The following is a 12,884-nucleotide window of genomic DNA, read 5'->3' on the forward strand; positions in this document are numbered from 1 at the left end:
AGGACAACATCACAACCTGAGAATTTCTCAGTGAACAGAAAACACGTTTTGTAAAAATTGTTCAGTTAACATCGAAAGGCTTTATACCAGTAAGTCTTGATTTCACCTCCAAAGAAAAAAAATGAAAATATACAAGTTATGTGAACAATGATAACTGAAAAAATATATATAGCAATTTTTAACAGTTGTAAAGTCCATGTAAATATTATGAATTTTAAACATGGAATTATAGTTTAATTCAATATTCTGTTTTATAGCATTTTGGACAAAGTGTCCAGATATGTTCAAGGGAGCCACAACAAACTAGAAGAGGCACTTCTGCTGTTGAAGAAGGTATGTCTTAGCTTAAACATTTTCTTCTGATCTTTGCTCTCAGTGGTTTGTTCTCCTGATATGTATTTTCTCAGCTACTTAGCGTGTTATGTGGCCGTTAAGTCATCACTGAGAACCTCCTCAGGCGGTTACTAGTGTTGCTTTACTCTAGATAATAATGTATGAAACATGTTATTTCCTGACTTTCCAATTATTTGTATAGGATAAATCTCCAGAATTGAAATTATAGTAACTGGCATGTAATCGGCACCCAGTAAATATTATTTGAATGCACCTCTGTGTATTAAATGAATGCTGGATCAGAGGAAATAAGCATTGTATGGCTTTTCATACATATTGCTAAAGTATTTTCCAGAAAATGTTATCATTCAAACTTCTCCCAGTGGTATATGTCAGCTTGAGGTAGAATCTTCTCGTGTTTGTTTATATGCTAGGCAATTAAGTAGTACTGTATTGGTTTTTGTGTCTGCACCTTTTATTAATAATATACTTGACTGTTTTTGTATGTGCTTTTTGATGAATTGTCTCTTCATGTTCTTTTTTCCTAGCTATTAGAGTTTTGAATTTTTCTTACTGAGATAACCATCAAGGATTCTGATCTTTAGATTAGTTGCATTTTTTTTTTTGAACCAGAGTCTCACTCTGTCTTCCAGGCTGGAGTGCAGTAGCACACTCATGGCCACCACAGCCTTGACCTGCTGGGCTCAGCAATCCTTCCGCCTCAGCCTTCCAAATAGCTGGAACTCTTAATTTATTGTAGTGACAGGTCTCACCAAGTTACCCAGGCTGGTCTCAAACCTGTGGATTCAGGCATTCGCCTCAGTCTCCCAAAGCAAATGTTTTCACTATTTTATTATTTCACTTTATTTCACTTATACTTTATTTTTGCATATGTATGTTTTAATTTTTCTTTGTTCATTCAGTACATGATTATTGAGTGTGAATTTTCTGCTTACAGGTAGATACCAGATACACAAGTTGAGCATCCCTAGTTTAAAATTCCAAAATCAAAACCAATCCAAAATCTAAAAACTTTCTGAGCACTGATATGATGTCACAAATGGAAAATTCCACATTCGACCTCATAGATTAGATCACATTCAAAACACAGGCACACGACAAATAGTTAAAAGATCCTCCCAATCCCCTTTGGCTGTGATGTGTCTTCTCCACTACACCCAGACTTCCCCACGCAAGCGTGCCCACAAAGGGTAATAAAATGGCACACGTGCTGGCTGATGTGCCCATGGCAGGTTCCCCTGCGATCCCACACAGGTCCAAGAGCTGTGCTCATTACTCACTTTTTATTTATTTATTTATTTTTTGCTTATTCCCTGCTTTGTGGCGTAAAAACACTATTGAAACTATCAAAAAGGCCTGCAGATACCTATGTGGATAGCAGTGATAAGAAAAAGAGGAAGCATTGTTTTCTCTGTAGCCCAGAAAGTCGAGCTCTTGGAGAATCTGGCCAGCAGTGTAATTGTGAAACATCTTAGAGAAGAGTGAGGTCACCTGTGAAACTCCGCAGATGACCTCAAGGCACAGGAGGGTAAGCTGTGGAAGCTCTGTGCTGAAAGTGAGGAAGGGACTTAATGAAAAATAGAAAAGCACAGCATAGAGCAGAAAGTGAAGATCTCATCATGTATTGAAAGAGAGGATCCATCGCACCAGGGACCACAAGCCACTTAGTGGTCTGCAGATTGTGAAACAAGCGAAGGTCTGCTACGGTGAACTGAAAATGGAAGGGAACTATAAATATTCAATAGGCCAGTTGCAGAAGTTTAAAACAAGACACAGCATTACATTTTTAAAGGTTTCTAGTGATAAAGCATCTGCTGGAGAAATCTGTTGGCAAGTTGGCCAAGGTCATCGCTGGTGAACATGTGACAGCAGAGCAAGTCTATGATACTGATGAAACATCACCGTCTAGGTGTTAGTGCCCAGAGGAGCTGACCGCAGCTAATAGGACAGCCCCTACAGGAACTAGGATGCCAAGGGCAGAATGACTGCTGGGGTCTGCTAATGCCGCAGACATGCCTAAGCAGAAACACTATGATGGGCAGAAGCTTGCATCCTCACTGTTTTCAGGGAGTGAATTCCGTACCAGTCCGTTATTATGCTAACAAAAAGACATGGATCCCCAGGGACATCTTTTCTGTTTGGTTTCACAAACACTTGTACCAGGGAAGCTGGACTGAGGTCTACAAGATTTTATTATTCTTTGACAGCTGTTCCGTTCATCTGCCAGCTAGAATTCTCATCAAAAATGTTTTTGCCACATGCTTTCTCCTAAATGTGACTTCATTCATTCCATCATGTGACCAGGGTTTCCTTAGATCAATGAAAGGTAATTGTAAAAACACCTTTTGGAACAGCATGCTAGCAGTAGTGAACAGAGGCTTGAGTGTGGAAGGTTTTAAGAAAAAGTTTTGCATGAAGGATACAGTATATGCTGTTGCCAACACTTGGAGCACAGTGACTAGAGACGTGATTGTGCGTGCTTGGCACCACAGCCTCTGACCTGCAACTAAGTTCAGTGAAGATGAGGATCAAAGATGATACCTTTGAAGGATTTCATATGTCAAGCGAGAGAAAATGTTTGACCTCCTTGTGCAGAAAATATCCCTTCAGCGTCCATCAGCTAGCTGGAAGAAGTGAATGCCAAAGAAGTTTTTAACATCAGGAATGAGGCTCCAGTTGTTCGTTCACTGACCAATGGCGAAATAACCAGAATGATCTGAATCAAGGTGGCATGATGGTTGTGATGATAGGGCTGGGTGCAGTGGCTCACGCCTATAATCCCAGCACTTTGGGAGGCCAAGGTGAGAGGATTGCCTGAGCCTAGGGTTCGAGACCAGCCTGGCAACTCTACAATAAATCAAAAAATTAGCCAGGCATGGCAGCACATCTGTAGTTCCAGCTACTTGGAAGGCTGAGGCGGAAGGATCGCCAGAGCCCAGTGGGCCACCACTGGGGTGGTTGTGAGCTTGCCACTGTACTCCAGCCTGGGTGACGGAGTGAGACTCCGACTCAGGAAAAAGTGACGATGAAGATGACGTTGTTGTCACGCAGGAAAGCACCCAGAGACAGCAGTCCCCGTGAAAATGTGCGGTGGCCTCATCAAGGGACTGGAGTCGTGTACATTCACAGCAACAAGAGAGCATGTCCGTTTATATATCAGAGAGAGGCTTCTGAGACAAAAGCATTGATAATGAGGCAGATGACTCTGGAGGACACATTTAAAAGAGTCATCCAGCAGAATGCCTGGGCAGGACCTACCCCCACCCAGGGGACCCACTTCCTGGTCCCTCAGCTGCTTCAGACATGTCTTCTTAGCTAAAAAATACAGTACAGTATGCAGTAACCTTTTAAATCAAATCACAACACCAGGTGGAGACTGAAAGGCTGCCGGTATTGGCCGCTGCTGTTGTCCAACAGCTGATACAGGTGTTCTGGTGATGCAGCTGTGTTGTCCAGTTACCCTGAACACTTTATGTTTTTGCTGTCATATCTTATATTGTCAATACTTGTGTGTGGAAAAGTGTAAGAAAATGATTGTTTATCCGCAGCATTTATGTTCAGGGTTAGGAATGTTGGAGATGCAAAATAGCCATAAATTGGCCACACGGGAGGCCGAGAGAGTGACATCTTTGCTTTCTGATGGCTCAGTGTATACAAACTTTGTTTTCTGCACAAGATTATTTAAAATATTGTATGAAATTACCTTCATGTTGTGTGTATAAGGTATAAATGAATTTCATGTTTAAACTTGAGTCCCATCCCCAAGTTATATCATTATATATATGCAAATATTCCAAAATTTCTGAAAATCTGAAGTCCACAACACTTCGAGTCCCAAGCATTTTGATACTCGACCTGTACAGTAATGAACAAAATATACAAAAGTATTGCCCTTCAGAAACCTAAACTCTATTAGGGAAGACTGGCCTTTAAAACATGCTTTTGTCTTTTTTAAAAAATGATTTCTCTGTCACTTTTAAGCTCAAAGAAACTTCCCAATACAGAAATTTTTAAATGTTTGTTTCTTTTTCTTCTAAGTTGCTTTGATTAATAGGTTGATTTCTTACATTTAACTCTTTGATTTATTTGGAATTTGTCTAAACGACACACAGTGGGAAATAAAACTCCAAATTGAAATTCTTTTATAAGCAGAGAACTAATTTAGTGAATCATCTTCCCCTTCTCAAATCTTTGACGTCTCTTTCTTCTTGTTCTTGTATCTCATTGAGTCTGTTTCTGGGCTGTCAGTTCTGTTCAGCTGATCATCAAATTTTATAATCTTTCCTTAAGTTCCTTTTACTCTTTTATTTATAAATCGGTATAATTGCTATCATAAAGGCAATCTTGTTTAACTTCTTTTTAGGCCCTCAGTGAATAACAAACACACAAAAGACTGTCTAAACATAATGTTTTGGTTTGGGTTCTTTTGGTTGTTGTTTTTTGGTTTTTTTTTAGTTTAGGCAACACGAGGAATCTGTAGTAACTCGCTGCCATTGTTTTGAATATCCTTTTTTTAAAAATTAAGGATGCAAAAATGCTAGCCAGAGGATCCTGATAAATAAAATGCAAAGTAACCTAATAGTCACTAGGTTTCTCTTTGTAAAATGAATACATACAGGCATATGTCAGTTAAGTATGTATAAGGGCTGGTCTCAAAGACAAAAAGGAATCCAAGAAGTACTGATGCAAAGTTTCTGTAGTTTCAGGTAGTACTTCTGAGTTTTTGATGGCTGAAAACCTAGTGAAAGCCTCAGTACCTGAGGATGAAATTCTAACTCTCATGAACAGCAGGCAGCTACAGAAGCCAAATCTCACTTTAAATAAGACCCAGCAATTCAACATCTGCATGCTGTCAGCTGAAGAACAGAAGATCCTGCAGTCCCTTGAGCATCTTAATGAAAGGTTACGCTGTAAGTATGGAAGAACACTTTTGTAAGAAATATTGTATCTTGTACTTAAAAATTTTAATTTAAACGTTAATTTAAAAATTGAAAATAAAAGTACATAACGTATCCAGGTCATCACCTACTTAATTGAGTGCATGATAATTGAGAATATATTTGAATACACTGTACTATATCTTTTTTCTCTCCCCCCGCCTCTATACTATTTCAGGCATACCATATCATTTATGATATTATTGACGATTATGCTGATTTATTTGGCAGCCTTCCCTATCTTTTAGGAATATGGATAGACTTCAGTGATGAACAGGCTGGGTATCTATACTGACCATCCATCAGCACAACCATAAATTCTTGATTAAGCATTTTTAAAACCTTAAATACAGGGCCGGGCATGGTGGCTCAAGCCTGTAATCCCAGTACTTTGAGAGGCTGAGGCGAGAGGATTGCCTGAGCCCAGGGGTTCGAGACCCACCCGGGCAACTTGGTGAGACCTCGTCTCTACAATAAATCAAAAATTAGCCGGGCATGGTAGCATGGGCCTGTAGTTCCAGCTACTTGGAAGGCTGAGGCGGAAGGATTGCCTGAGCCCAGCAGGTCGAGGCTCTGGTGGCCGTGAGCGTGCCACTGCACTCCAGCCTAGGCGATGGAGTGAGACTTCAAAAAAAAAGCCACCTTAAATATAGTGATGAGGTAGTAGGAATGTAGAGAATTTCTAAGACCAAAACTAGATATAAGGAAGAGCCCCAAAAGATAGGGAGGCTGCTGCAGCTAGCTTCTGTCCTGAGGACACAAGTCAGGGAGTGAACTCGAACTTTGCTTTTCATAACCTCACAGCAAAAGGGAAACTGAAGACAAAACCCAGGGCTTACTCAAAGGATGAGTAGCCTTTGAAGATCCTCCCACCACAAAACTGGGCCACCCAAAGAACGATGCTTTGCATACATACACGAGGAGGTGGCCGAAGGAGGGTCATTCAAATTTTGAACATTTTTTTAAAAACTTGGATTTCTTGAATGTCAGTATTCAGCAGATGGTGGAAGGAAAGTCATCTCTGAGGACCTGGAACCGCAGTCTAGGATCACACTGACTGACAGCCCATATTCGCATTAGCTGAGTGAGCCTGAAAACCTCGAGCAAAGCATTTGATGTGGAATGATCCCGAACTGGTAATATCCCCAAAAACTTGGAAACAATATATTTATGTCTCTTGGAGAAACTTACCTAGATTCCAGTCCTCAAAGAATGATCACAACTGAAATCCAAGGAAAATGAGCAGTCCACTACAGAAAATAAAAATAATCCATGAAAAGAATCAGAAGAAACCACAAGACAGAATAAACGGACCCAAGAAGAATTTAGATAATGAATTACCATTCACAGACTATAAAATAACTTTGCTTGTATGTTTTAAGATGATCAGAAATAAGTTTAAAAAAACAGAGAATAAGAAATTTTTTTTTTTTTTGAGTTGGAGTCTCACTCCGTCGCCCAGACTGGAGTGCAGTGGCCGCTCCCGGCCACCGCAGCCTCGACCTGCTGGGCTCCGGCGATCCTTCTGCCTCAGCCCTCCGAGTAGCCGGAATTACAGGCACGTGCTACCATGCCCGGCTGATTTTTTGATTTATTGTAGAGATGAGGTATTGCTGCCCAGGCGGGTCTCGAACCCGTGGGCTCAGCAATCCACTCACCTTAGCCTCCCAAAGGCGCGGGATGACAGGCTGAGTCACCGAGCCCGGCTCCAAGAATATTTTGGGCCCAAGCAGAATGCCTGGAAATGAAGAACATCATCATTGAAACTTAAAACTCAACAGATGATTTAAACATAAATCACAGATATTTGAAGCTATAATATGAATCAAAGAAATTTATCCAGAATAAAGAACATTGAGACAGAGACAGAAAATGTGAGATCGAGCTTAAAAGACACAGAGGAGTGAATAAGAAGGTCTGAAACACCAGAGGTGAGATCTGAAGTGATAATGACTTGACAGTTTTCTCAATCTGATGAACAGTCCCTACCTACGGATTCAACAGTACTTTCAAACAGGGTGAATAAAAAGAAATCACCACCAAGAAACATCATAATGAATTTTCATCAGCAACAAAAGGGCAGAAAACATTAAAAATGTCAGAAGAGGCCGGGCATGGTGGCTCAAGCCTGTATTCCCAAGCACTTTCGGAGGCCAAGGTGAGAGGGTTGCCTGAGCCCACGGGTTTAAGACCAGCCTGGGCAACTTGGTGAGACTATGTCTCTAAAATAACTTTTTAAAATTAGCCAGACATGGTGGTACACGCCTGTGGTTCCAGCTACTTGGAAGGCTGAGGACGAAGGGTCGCCTGAGCCCAGAATTGAGGCTGCAGTGGCTGGGAGTGTGCCCCTGCACTCCAGCCTAGGCGACGGAGTGTGAGGCTCCAACTCAAAACAAAACAAAAATATCAGAAGATATTGAACAATGTATCCAGTGTGCTCAGAGAAGTAACTCAAATTTAAAATCTTTTGGGGGACATGGTGACTCACACCTATGATCCCAGCACTTTGGGTGGCCTAGGTGGGAAAATCACTTGAAACCAGGAGTCTGAGACCAGCCTAGGCACCATAAGACAACCTTGTCTCTACAAAAAAGCAGAAGAATTAGCCAGGCATGACGGAGCATATCTGTAGTCCCAGCTACTGGGGAGGCTGAGGGAGACTCTGGCTCAAAAATAATAATAAAATAAAATAAAATATTTTTGAAGTGAACATTTCTCTGAAGAATTTGGATAATTAAAAATACTTTCAGACAAAAACTAAGAGACTTTGTTAACAGCACTCTTACTAAAGGAAAGTCTAACAAATGCACTTCAGCAGACAGAAAGTAATCCCAGATGGACAGTCTGAGAGGGTGAATCTGAGCTAACAGTTCATAAAACAATAAATATTAAAAAGTGTGTACTTCAGAGAAAAATTATTTAAAATATCTATCAACATAACTACATAATCACCATTTGTATACCTAATGCTGAATTGTACCCCACATCTTTAAAATAAGTAAATTTTTTTTAAAAGAGTAGGGGAATCAATTAAAAAAAAGAAAATTTGTATGCCTAAGCTTGAATTGTACCCCACATCTTTGAAATTTAAAATTTTTTTTTTAAATCTATCAACAATCTTACATAAGTTGGGGGGACATAAATGGTGGTAAAAATATACCAGAATTTTTATATTGTTTAGGAAATTGGGCAAAGAAACGGATTAAATTTAGATGTTGATACTTTTAAGATTATGCCTGTGGTATTACAGAGTCACAACTCAAGGACCAGAAATATGATACACAACTTCCAAACTGACAGAAAAGGGGATGTGGCATACAAGAAACACAGAATCCACTGAAAAAAAGGCAACAATGGAGACAAAAATAAACATAGAGGAGAGAAGACAAATAAAGACACTAAACTATAAGACAGGACATACATGTGTATTGACAATAAATGTCAGTCTATTAAGTGCCACAGCCAAGAGGTTATCAAATGGAACCTTACAGGACAATTATATTATGTCTATAAACAATATATGTAAGGCATAAGGATATTTGAAAGCTGAAAAGGACAGAAAATGTACACCAAGCAAATTCTAATCACAGGAAAGCTGGTTTTGGTGTAACGTTATCAGACAAAATTCCTTACTAGACGTACAAAGGGTCACCTCACGATTATCAAAGATTTAATTCAGAAGAAATACATAGTGTTTTAATGGACATTTGAGAACATAGCCTCAAAAACATATAAGATATTTTTAGTCATGGTGGAAGATTTTAATAGACTACTGTCAGAACTGATCAAACAGCCAAAAAAGCGTCTGGATGCGGTGGCTACGCCTGTTGTCCCAGCACTTGAGCATTGTTCCATGTTGACCAGCTCGAGCCTCTGCCCTCTAGTTGCACATCCCAGTCATGACCAGGCTTCTCCAGACATTGCCACATATCCCCTGGGTGGCAAAAACCACCTTTGGTTGAGAACACACACGTGCGTGCACGCACGTGCACACACACACACACACGTATGTATTTTGTATGTGTTCTACTTCTGCCTGAAACGTAGAGGGCTGGACTATGTGAAGCCCACCCTGAGAACAAGAAAAGGCAGGTAAATGAACAAGTATAGCTTTTCTCGAACTGATTAGAGAACTGAGGTGACAGCACAACCAAGGATCTGACATCAGGGAAGGACAGGAAATTCCAGTGAGAGACAGGATGTGAACATTGACTCACCCTTTGGCAGAATATGAATAGAGGAAGAAATTGCAGTTTCCATGCAAGCCGAGATTAGAAATCCTGCTTACATTTTCCACAAACTGCTAAAGGGTGGATGGAAGCTACCAGGAGGTTGTAGAACCCCTGCAGGTGCAGGCACGCGGGGAATTCACAGCCACTCAAAGATTCTTTTCCGTGGATCTACACCGTGTGTTCAGAGAAAAGTAGGGGACAGAACAGGAGACCAGCGAAACCCTTCCTCAGTGGTGCAGTGAGGGAGGGCGGCCGGACGGGCCTGAACCCCATGCAGAACCTTCCCACCTGCAGAACAAAGACCACAGGGCGCCGGGACAGAGGCAGCAAACCCGTCACTGCTCCCTCAAGGCACAAGTGAAGACTCACTGGAGACAGAGGCACGGTAACAGAAAATAGCTTGTACCCTTGGCAGGGGCAAAAACAGGTCTAGGCCAAGACCAGTGGAGGTATCCTCACTGTGGAAGGAAGACACGAAATTCTCTTGCACAAAAACTGCCAAGATGCCAGGCAAAATTAACTGCCACGGAAAGGAGAAGCAGAAGAAAGAGGAGGCACACAGGGTCTACCGACGACAGAGCCTGGACCGGGACAGCAGAAAAACTCCCTGACTCCACCACCACCACCAGGCCAACAAGCACCAAGCACCGAGCAGCAGCAGTCTACTACTGGAAGACTGGCACGGGCATAGAGAGCCATCCTTTCTGTGGTGCAGACCCACAGGAAGGCCAAAATCTGAGGGTGGAGCGGGAACATTTGGAGGGATGGTGCGTCCTTCCAAGACCCCCGCAGAGGTGAAAATAGCACTCAAGGAATTTGAAATGAGCCGTGGACTATATAGGTAACTAGAGCCACAGCAAAACCCAAACCCGGCTCAATTCCCTACGACGTTTTTAAGCATCTGCATATTTACACTGCACGCACGCATACACACACACACCAGTGGCCTAGCAGAAGAAGTGGCATACCCATCTCCAGATGCAAACACTCTTTACCTCATCTCCACCATTCTAGAAATGGTGACCAGCCTCCGTCAAAAAGTATGAGACACTCAAAAGAGCAAGAAAATAAAAACACCATCCAGGGACAGAGCAATCGATGAATGAGATACAGAGATAACCAGGATGTTGGAACTATCAGGTAGATCATTTAAAATAACATGATTAGGCAGTTTCTTTCACCCATGCCAGCTCTGGCATGTCTCTCTATCTTTCCTCTCTTCCTTCTCTAATAAACTTTGAAAACTTTTAAAAAGTAAAATAAAATGACGTGACTACTATGTTAAAGGTAATAGTGGGAAAGATGGAACAACATGGGAGAGAGAAACCACATGCATGAACAGACGGAGAATTCTGAGAGATGAAAACTGTAAGAGAGACAAATAGGTGTGTAAGAAATAAAAGTATAGTAACAGAAATTGAAACTGTTTTTTATGTGTTGATCAGTAGACTCAACACGGCTGGGGAAAGAATCAGTAAATTGAAAGAGAGGTCAGTGGAAGTTTCTCAAAGTGGAACACCAAGAGAAAAAACAAAAAGATGGGGCAAAATTAAAAAGAAAAAAGCATCAGCTGTGGGATAACAGAAACCTGCCTAATAAGCATGTAATTAGGGTTTCGGCGTGAGAGGTTTCATTCTTTTTGTGGGAGGAAGGTGCTCTTGCTGTCATAGGAAGTTGGATTAAGGTGCAGTTTCTCTTACTTGGGGAAGACCTGATCTTGGATTACAGATAGCAGATTGCCAGGAAGGGCATGGAGAACTTCAGGAATTTTTTTCAGACAAGCTATTTGTTACTCCATATTGGAATAATACTAAATAGAAGTCAAGTTGAACTACCACATATCATATATAAATATCAGTTCCGAGTTTATTAAAGATTAAGTGTGAAAGAGAATATATAAAGCTTTTAGAAGATAACATAAGGGTACAATTCAGGATTAGGTATACATGTGGACATCGTACAGGAAAGATTTCTTAAGTAGAGCACAGGAAACATAATCCATAGAGGGAAAACTTAATAAATCTGACTATATTAAAATTGCAACTTCGGTGACAGAAAATATAACAGAAATAAAGAACTCGCTCAAAATATGTAAAGAACCATAAATTAATAAGAAAAAAGACAACCCAGTAGAAAAAGGAGAGAAAAAAAGACTTGAATGGGAACTTCACAACAAAAGAAGTGAAATGACAGTAAACAACGAGAGGTGCTCCGGTCATTATTAAGTTCATTATTCACAGGAAAAAGCCTGTTAAAACAAGGGATGTTCCTCAGATAGAAGTTGAAAGGCCTGGCAGGGTTGTGCACTGGGAAAGGTGTGAGCAGCAGCGCTCTTGCAGGACGCTGGTGGGAGCGTCTCCTGGCACAGTCTCACTGGAAATGTGTTGCCGCCGCCTGCTACGCTGAGCATGAGCATACCTTACAAGCCACCTTGCAGGTGTCCACCCACAGACAGGCATACGTACACAGAGATCATCACTGCTTATAAAAGCCAAAAGTGCAACATCTAAACTTGGTGTATTCATGTGATAGAATATCATTCAGCCAGGAAAATAAACTGCAGCTACGTGCATGATCGTAGATGAATCTAAAAATATACACTTTGTGGGGGGAGGTGAATCACAGGAAAATGAAGATAGTACAGTTCCATTTACGTGAAGCCCCAAACAAGTAAAACTAAACAATATTGTTTTGCAGGGATGTATACATATGTACTAAAATGACAAAGAAACATAGTATCTGGTATCATAGAATCATAGTGTCCAGTATCATAGTATCTGGTACCCATAGTTTCGTGGGTTGGATACCACTTTGGCAGAAGGATGGGAAGGATGGGAACGCAGTCCAGAGGGCATTGTGGAGGCAGGGAGAGCCAGGAAGCTCCTCAAGCAGGGATGATGTCCGAATGTAGGTGTTGCACAGGCTTTAACTTTATTATGATTAATTAAAATACGCATATGTTTTATATACTCTATGTATGTTAATCTTAGAATCAAAACTAATTTTGGAATAATGTATTTATTATTGGTTTTTAGAGTTTTTCTCCTCAACTAACGTTTTATTATAAAAAGTGGAGCCAGACACAGTGGTTCATGCCTGTCATCCCAGCTCTTTGGGAGGCAGAGGCGAGAGTCCTGCCTGAGCCCAGGGGGTCGAGACCAGCTTGGGCAACTTGGCAAGACCTCGTCTCTAAAGTCAATAAAACAATTAGCCGGGCATGGTTGCACACGGTTGTAGTTCCAGCTACTCGGGAGGCTGAGGCGGGAGGACTGCCTAAGCCCAGCAGGTTGAGGCTGCTGTAGTCGTGAGCATGTGACTGCACTCCAGCCTGGGTGACAGAGTGAGCCTCCCACTCAAAAAA

The 12,884-nt window shown here is 41.3% G+C and overlaps 1 protein-coding gene across 4 annotated transcripts in view; it reads left to right on the forward strand.

The window, feature by feature from the left end:
- CEP126 (centrosomal protein 126) overlaps window positions 1-12,884 on the forward strand; it is a 72,191-nt gene that overhangs the window by 51,694 nt on the left and 7,613 nt on the right. For 3 of the 4 annotated variants that reach the window (XM_021712455.1, XM_021712453.1, XM_008058291.1), the window contains 2 exons: window positions 258-333; window positions 5,055-5,264. In XM_021712455.1, coding sequence (XP_021568130.1) covers window positions 258-333; window positions 5,055-5,264 — 286 coding nt within the window. The remainder of the gene's footprint in view (window positions 1-257; window positions 334-5,054; window positions 5,265-12,884) is intronic. The other variant, XM_021712454.1, reaches the window with a different exon arrangement.

This window comes from Carlito syrichta, unplaced genomic scaffold (assembly GCF_000164805.1).
Source record: "Carlito syrichta isolate Samal-C Ts95f unplaced genomic scaffold, Tarsius_syrichta-2.0.1 Scaffold303281, whole genome shotgun sequence".
Taxonomy (NCBI): Eukaryota; Metazoa; Chordata; class Mammalia; order Primates; family Tarsiidae; genus Carlito; species Carlito syrichta.